The sequence below is a fragment of the Brassica napus genome, chromosome C1 (genome assembly GCF_020379485.1).
Source record: "Brassica napus cultivar Da-Ae chromosome C1, Da-Ae, whole genome shotgun sequence".
Taxonomy (NCBI): Eukaryota; Viridiplantae; Streptophyta; class Magnoliopsida; order Brassicales; family Brassicaceae; genus Brassica; species Brassica napus.
Window position 1 is genome coordinate 21,120,618 of NC_063444.1, and position 8,198 is coordinate 21,128,815.

General features: G+C 38.6%; 1 protein-coding gene across 1 annotated transcript; it reads right to left on the reverse strand.

Moving 5' to 3' along the window:
• Window positions 1-357: 357 nt before the first annotated feature.
• On the reverse strand, window positions 358-2,413 carry LOC125579878. Its single transcript, XM_048743774.1, has 5 exons — window positions 1,876-2,413; window positions 1,603-1,797; window positions 1,261-1,523; window positions 967-1,200; window positions 358-900 (listed from the first exon to the last, which is right to left on the reverse strand). The coding sequence occupies exons 1-5, from the start codon at window positions 2,411-2,413 to the stop codon at window positions 358-360; spliced, it is 1,773 nt and encodes a 590-aa protein (XP_048599731.1).
• Window positions 2,414-8,198: the final 5,785 nt, after the last annotated feature.

Genomic DNA, 8,198 nt, shown 5'->3' on the forward strand with positions numbered 1-8,198 from the left:
ACATATTTGCTTAACAAATCATATTAGAATCCTTAGGTTCCCTAGCTCCCTGTGAATTCGATCCCTAAGTAGTACAACTCGACCTCTTATTTGAGAGAGTATAAATAACTCCTTAGGGTAATTTGAGTGGTATCAGTCTTTGTTCAACACCTTCTAAAGGATAAAATAACGCTTTCAATGAAGCCAAAAATAAAACAAACATACGATTAGAAATGTATTAACCCGATAATCCTTTGAAAACATATATATGTTTTTCCAACAACAAAAACACAAAAGAAAAGTTTTAGCATACCGAAAATACAAACACAAAGCAAACAAGACGAACGATCTTCGACTCAATCCTGGTTGATCGAATCCTCAGAAATCTGAGGAAACCGACACCGAAGCCAAACCATATTCGACGTCAAGCGAGACCTCGTGGCGCTTAAGACGTTCAAATTCTTCTTCAAGTTCGTAACCAGCCTCGTTATACTCGGTCAAAGCTTCGATCCGAGCTCGCACCTCCTGCAAACGGATCTTCGTGACCTTTTCCTCTTTCTTCTTCAACAACTTAGCCTTCACTACAGCCAAAACCGCGTCGTATTCCCGAACAAGAGAGCAGCAAGCAAGATGGCACTCCCTGCGGGCTGCGGCGTCACGACCTTCGAGTTCTCGCCTATGCTTCTCCTTCATCGAGTCGAGATCGCCCCAAACCGCGACTTTCTCCATCTCAGTGGCAGCCAATTTCCCCTTCAGTTCCTCAACCTCCATCTCACGTTGCTGATCCTTCGCCCGAGCCGCCTCCAACTTGCCTTGGAGCTGCTGAATTGTGAGAAGGTGGCCTCCGATCTCTTCTCTGCTCGGGAAATCAGCCAGTCGCGTCTCCATCAAAGCGGCATAGACGTTGCTCGCTTCCATAGCCTAAGCACAAAAGAAAAATTGTCATCGTCCCAACGAAACTCCAAAGGCAGTCGCAAGTTAGCTTACCTTAGCATTTGCAACAACCATCTGAATGTAGGCGTCACGTTCCCGCATCTGCTCCAACGAAGGAAGGTCGCACCACCTGGCTTTGATCTTACGCCAGATCAAAGGAAGAAGCTCGGGGTTCTCGAGGATTGAGACCTCGTTATCATACGAAAACGCCAACGAAGATGCCTCCCGCACACGCGGAGGACGGCTGTCTGGATCAATCTGAGAAGTACCTTCGCCAGGAACCCGCCCCTATGAAGGAAGCCCCGAGCTTGATGAATTCGAGTCCACAGATTTAATGTCCTCGAGGACCCCACGGCGAATTCGATGAGTCGTTGAACCGACGTCGTCACCATGAGGTTGACCTCCAACCGAACCAGCTGGAGCATTCGGTGTTGTCCAGTTTCTATCAGCAGGAACGGCGATTGATACCGGTTTAGCCATGAGACCGGGAAACTGAGCCTGCGACCTCGACCTAAGCATCGGCCCCCGTAGAGCTTTCCGAGCTCGCTCTGAAGACCCAGCCACAGAAGACGCATCGGCTCGGTCGGGAAAAGCTTTCTGCTCCCTCACCCCTGAACAAAACAGATTCAAAAATTCTTACGAGGCGGTGATTCGTCAAGAACCCAGCCTAGGCTTAAAAGACCAACTTACTCGTATCTCGACGACCTCTCCCTGGTCGAACGGGAGCCGCTGGCCCAATGGGAGTAGCACAATTTTGCCCCGGCGGAAGGGCATAAGCAGCTCGAATTCGCTCTATGGTAAAAGCGAGCCACTGAGGGTTACCTCGGCGTAGGGTCACAATTAATCCACGAAGCTCGGGAGTCATAGGCGCAAGATCAAAAGGCTCTGCAAATGGATAGAGAAGGATTTAAGACGTTAAAAGCCATTAAAAGTAAACTTCATTCATAAAAAAAAAGATCTTACCGATCTCGCTGGACCACTCCCCTGGGATCCTAGTAAAATCGAAGTCGCCGACTGACGCCACATTTATTTTAAAGACAAAGAATTTATATTTCCACCGGTCATCTCTATTAGGAATGCCGTCCACGACGGAACGACCAGCGCGAGGAGCAAGAATCATTGTGCCCAGAAATCCGTTGTTCCGTTTTATAGTGAACAACTGCTTCAACTCCTTGAGACCAAACTCGAAACCCTCCTCTCTAGCTCGGATCCACGAGGTCAAGAAGTAATGAAAGAAATTGGGACTCATCTGAGCAAAAGCCATCCCAAGCTCTACTAGTGCCTCCATAAGAAAACGAGGAATAGGGAACAATAAACGGGCATCCTTGAAGTGCGACATGTACGCCCCACAATACCCGGGCCTCACAATCTCAGGAGTCTCTTCATCTGAGAGAGAGATTTCTACGGCGTAATCGACTCCCCAAAGCTCGTAGATGTCGTCGATGTCTCTCCCTTTGAGAATTTTCGGGGGGAGATGAGGGCCGAACCTTTCGTTTACCATGATTCCGAAACAAGTTGAAAATCTAAGAGAAATGTGATAATGACGAAAACATAATCGTCGTGTTAGAGAAGACGATACACTCAGAAAAAAATAATATATAAATACGTACACAGAAAACGGTTCCCGGAAGGATTAATCATAACCGGCCACGAACAGTCGATCTTAGCCACACGATTCAAAAAATGGCCGACAAGTCAAATCGAGCCGATGCGCGTGACGTCCCACTTCCCGAGAATTGCGACGACATTGGAGAATTCCATTAATAAGTTCTCACCCTTTCAGTTTCCCAGTAAACCAAAAGGGCTGGGGGACAAATGTTGGATCCAATTTTGGTCCATATATCAAATGAGACGATATCGGTATGGGCCGCGCGATCCTGAACGAATAAGAAGCCCACGACGAACTCTCCGAGAGATGGAAGGTCCAGAGATCGAGATAAGGGCTACGGAGATCACGGAGACTCGCGACTATAAAGGAAGATCGAAGACCAAGGAGACGGGGACGGAGAAAAACCCTAGAGAGAGCTACACACATACTTCGACCTCATTTCACCTCGTTTTAAGTCTTTTCTCTTATCGATTTCGTTTGTAACATCGGATCTCGTTTCTCTCATTGTATTCGATCTTATTGATCAATAAAATCCATCTTTGCCTATTGGAATCTGATTATATCGTTATGTTCGATATCGTTGCCCACATCACTTTTTTTCCCCTAGATTAAACCCTCGATCACTATCAAATACTTAGTGTAGATTTTAGGATTTACACTGCGGATGCGTCCGTAAGAATATTCCGGAGATTGCTTGTCATGGACTGCATTTCTCATCCGAAAATTAGGTATGTGTCTTTAATAGACTCGGGTTTAACCCTTTATTTAACAAAAAAAAATAAATTTGATTGTATGCATAAATAGAAGTCTGGGCGGCGGAAACCAACGTGGGTTCCTTCGTGGAACTTCCTTGTGTTCAGGAGCCACAACCAAGTTATAAAGCTTTCTTTCACTTTTCAACATGTCGTCATCTCAGTGTATTTTATCATCTTTAGTTTCCGCAATATAAAGTGTCTATTTATATGCATGCGCATACTTATTTTTTTTTAAAACAAATTCTCAAAACACTGTAATGCTTCCATTTCAAAACTAAGTTTTTGTTTTAAAATATATAACTATAAATTATGTAATAATTCTAGCTACGTCATTCACATCATTTACAAATTGTAAAAATATATTGTCATAAATAAAAGCTATGAATACTTATATATAATAAGAAATTTAAAATGCTTTTTGCTTCTTTTTTTAATTTTATTTTTTCTTTTTTGGAAATTATGATGCTAATTATCATACTTTTTTTCTCTCAAATCTTGTTTTTGATGTCCACGAAAATGCTCAGACTTGAGGAGATTGAATAAAAATGGGAATCAAATGTTTAGTAGTATGAGATGTGGCTCTCTAGTTAAGTATATGCTTTAACAATAATAATATTTGACAAAAATCTTAAATTAATCTGATATATCTTAAATATGTCATTATGTCCTACATATGCAAAATCGGTTCAACAAAACCAAAAACAAAAATAAGTGAGTGGTAGTGACTGGTAGGGCCATATGGTGGATTTGTTGATGGTGATGGTGCCTTTGACTTTATTCTAATGAATCTATTGACCACTTTGCTTTTCTATGTTTTGGTTTATTTTGATTCCCTCTTTTAATTTGTGTAATTTTGTCATATTATTTAATTTGGAAATGGTATATTCTTAAAAGCATGGCTGCTTTGTCGGACACATGTGAGTCGGAAATGTAGTTAATAACACATCCACAAACACATAATAAAGTCAATCAAGTGAACACTGGCATTGAAAATTTCTCCATGTTACATATACGATCAATGTTGAAAAAGTAGTATAGCGTTTTTTGTTCAAGAGCTTCAGTTCAAAATAATAATGCTTTAAAAGGACTTACGGTCGGACCGGCAAACTCCACAGCCAAGTTTCTAATGCAATTCAGTTACAAAAGCTAAGACACGCTTATTGGAATCATTTAAAACTTAGGAAAACCCTTACGTCCGTACTATATTTGAGATAGTTATCGTACAAAAAAAACCATTTTATATAAATAAGTAGGGGTATAGCCCTGGGACGGATCCGGATATCCGGAAAATTTAGGGTATCCGGATCCGGATCTGGATTCGTCGGATCCGTGGATTTAGTATCCGGATCCGAATTCGTGGTTTCCGGATATCCGGATTTCGGATATCCGTCTCGATATTCTATTATCCGCGGATATCCGGATCCGAATCCGTCAAAATAATTAAAAATAATTTTTTTAACAAAAAAATACTAATTTTTTTAATATAATACATAAATTAAATATTTATAAATATATTTATATATGTTTATTATATTGTAAAAACTAAAATATAATATTATAATATTATAAGATTAATTCATGTATAAATACTAATATATCAAATATAAATATTAGGAAAATTTAAAAATTTAATGTATTTTAAAAATACGGATCCGGATCCGGATCCGAATATCCGGACCTAAAAATTAAGATATCCGGATCCGGATCCGAATATCCGGACCTAAAAATTAAGATATCCGGATCCGGATTCGGTTCGCACGGATCCGAGATTTTACTATCCGGATTCGGATCCGAGCACCCCGGATATCCTATTTTCGGAGCGGATCCGGAGCGGATCTCGGATCGAATCCGGATCTCGGATAATAAGTCCCAGACCTAGGGGTGGACACTGATACTCAATATTCGGCTTGTACGTGCTACTCGTCTTGTACTGGTCCGTAAAATGAAGTATTTGAAACGATCAAGCCAACTATCAATTACTGTGGATGAATAACTTGCAAGCACAAGTCCAATATCAAATGTTTAAAAAATTAACTTCTGGTTACTTGGATTTGTTACTCGTTCATAAATTTTCTTTTGCGCAACATTGGCATAAGTTTTTAGTCTCAAAATCTTGGTCCACTTAATTTTTTAATTAGTTGACCATAATTTTTTTTGCTTGGCTGATACACACTGTTTGCCATTTTTCTCTGTAAAGTCAAGTACTCAACATTATCAGATCGGTAATAAACCAACAAATCTTATTATTTTCTAGTATAATTGAAGCATCAAATGTTTTTATATCTTTTCACCTATCTCCTTACTTGCCCTATTACATATTATTCGCTACTCGTTCTAAAAAATTCTTGTTATCCGTTAAAAAGTTATTATATGTTAAAAATATTTTATTTTTACTTATATTGTAACTGAAAACAGATAAAAAAAATATAGCAAAATCAATATACTTCTTTTTGTATATAGTTGTAATTTTATATTAGTTACTCACAAGTAAAAAATAACTTAAATTTTTTTTATCTACATTGTAACTGAAAACAGATAAAAATATTAGATTTGATAAAACAAAGTCCATTGATAAAAAAAAGATAACAAAATTAATATAATTCTTTTTGTATGTAGTTGTATTTTTATTTTAGTTACTCGCAATTAATAAATAACTTAAAAACAAGTATTTGATTTTGGCAAGTAATAAGCGGAATCAACAAATTTGCAAATATAAAATTTTCCGTCGAGTACTTGATATAGCAAGTCTTTTATCAAGTACCAAGTCCAAGTTCTAAATACAATTACTTGAACGAGTTAAACCAAGTACCAAACCTAAAAAAATAGCAAGTATTTACTTGAACGAGTTAATAAGGGTGATTCTATATTTGCAGGGATAGTTGAAGATTTTGGATTTGTGAGTGTGACTGACATCATCTTATGCTTAGGATGTAAACGTGTATTATATGTTTTGAAATCTTAACATTATGCATATATGGTCAAACATGCATAGAATCCTATTTACATTTTATATTCGACTTTAAAAGAGGGGGAGAAAAGTCAATTAAGAATATCTTTTGTCAAATCATTAGTGTGCTTTAAGAAATTTTTACAACTACAGACACTTTACTTTATGAATTTTTATTTACACTTTAAGACACATTGAACTTGTCACACACATTTTGTGTGTCTAAAGACTCCAATACCCTTATTGTCTCTCTTTTTACATTCTCTCTCGTTACCTCTTTTTTGATAACTAATCAATAATATTTTTTTTTATAATAAAATCTCACAAACTACAATCCTCTCGTCGATGAAATCCGTAATCTTCTTGTCCATGAAATCCCTAACACCACCGATGAAGCCTTTCTCTCTATCGTCGATGGAGCCAAATCCCTAACCCAATCAATGGAACTCCGGAGGAGAAAGAAGGTCTTGTATCTTAGATCTGTAAATTCTCTGACTTTTGTGGTGATTCCGGTAACTCGAGATGTCATGATGCGATGAGTGAGGAACAAGTCTGTCCATGGAAAGAGAAAGATAATGGAGAAGATGAGTTTGAGGAGAAACGGGATGGATTGTGGATTCAAACTCGGGCATGGTGGTGGTGAGTGAGGAACGAGTCGGTCCATGGAGAAGAAATGTTATGTTTACTGGATAGATCGAGCGACATTGAGTACAGTCGTTTTATGTGGAGTTGGTAGAGAGCGACAAGAAGCATAGGTGGTGGTCAGGAACGTTGGTTTGAGAGAGATTTCCATTGGTAGGAAATTGAAAGCTTTGATCTTTATGGTTGATTTATATTATCCATACTTCAAAGTAAAAGTCCAAAGTCTTTCTCCAACACCAATCTCTTGTTTCAGTTAAAGTTTCCTCCTTTTATTTTTGTTTTTGTTTTTGTGATGATGATTTTTTTTGCAACAGAGGTTATGGATGTGGATGGCCACCATGAAAAATTATGTCGCTTTTCAGCTACTCTCCTCCCTCCGTCATGCAACCAACTCTTCTTCTCAAGTCGCCTCTTCACCGTGGTCACCTCATCTCAGATTGCCGTCTTAGCTTCCAATGCGGTGAGTTTTCACGCCGTGCTCAGCTCCTCCTTCGTGTTGTGCTTTCAGCTCGTGCTCGCCGTCTCCGTGCACCGTAACAGACTTGCCGTCTTCTCTCCTAGGTCGAAGATTGAAAACTAGCCAACAATGGTGAAGTTCATATTATTTTCACATCAGATCCTCCATATTTTGTAGTTTATTTTTTTTTTACCCCAAATTCTTTGGCATGCAAAAATATCCTCTTGATTTCATCTCAAACTTTTAATTCTACACTTTTATCCACAAAAAAAATTTCCATATAATCTTCCGAACTATGTTTTTGATAAATACAATTCAAACACTCATCCACTAGATTAATTTATCTCATCCACTGCAATATTAACACCTGTCCACTAATTTTTTTCTCGTAACACAAACATACAACAAAAATTGTGTGGACGAGTGTTTGAATTGTATTTGGCAAAAACATGAGTGGGCAAAACTTTCATGCTGCAACTTCATCCATCTATGTAAAACCCATCCACACATGACCGTTTTATACACCACTATCTCATATAGACACCATCTCAACATCACCCGTACACACATCACCTGTCCACACATCACATGTCCATATATCCCGTCCATGCATCATCCATCCACAAAAATGTTCATTAAGGATAAAATTGTCTAGAATTTACTGCTGGCCCACAACAAAGTGTCTCACATGTAAGATGTGCCTCTGAATGTAAGAGAAAGACAAAAAGTGCCCCTCAATGTAATCAACTCATGCTTTAAACTAGTGTGAAATTAAATAACCTTGTTTCAAGTGCAGTTCTGTGGTTGTTAAAGGGCGGCTTTTCTTAGCCTTCGAAGTCATTGCAAAACAATGTCCCGATTAATTTAGATTGTTAA

Excerpts from the sequence above, each read along its gene's own strand:
- LOC125579878 (XM_048743774.1), bottom strand. The coding sequence starts at position 2,413 with ATGGTAAACGAAAGGTTCGGCCCTCATCTCCCCCCGAAAATTCTCAAA. Across the intron at positions 1,798-1,875 it reads GGAGTGGTCCAGCGAGATCG|AGCCTTTTGATCTTGCGCCT; the intron begins GTAAGATCTTTT and ends ATCCATTTGCAG. Across the intron at positions 1,201-1,260 it reads CTCATCGAATTCGCCGTGGG|GGGCGGGTTCCTGGCGAAGG; the intron begins GTCCTCGAGGAC and ends CTTCCTTCATAG.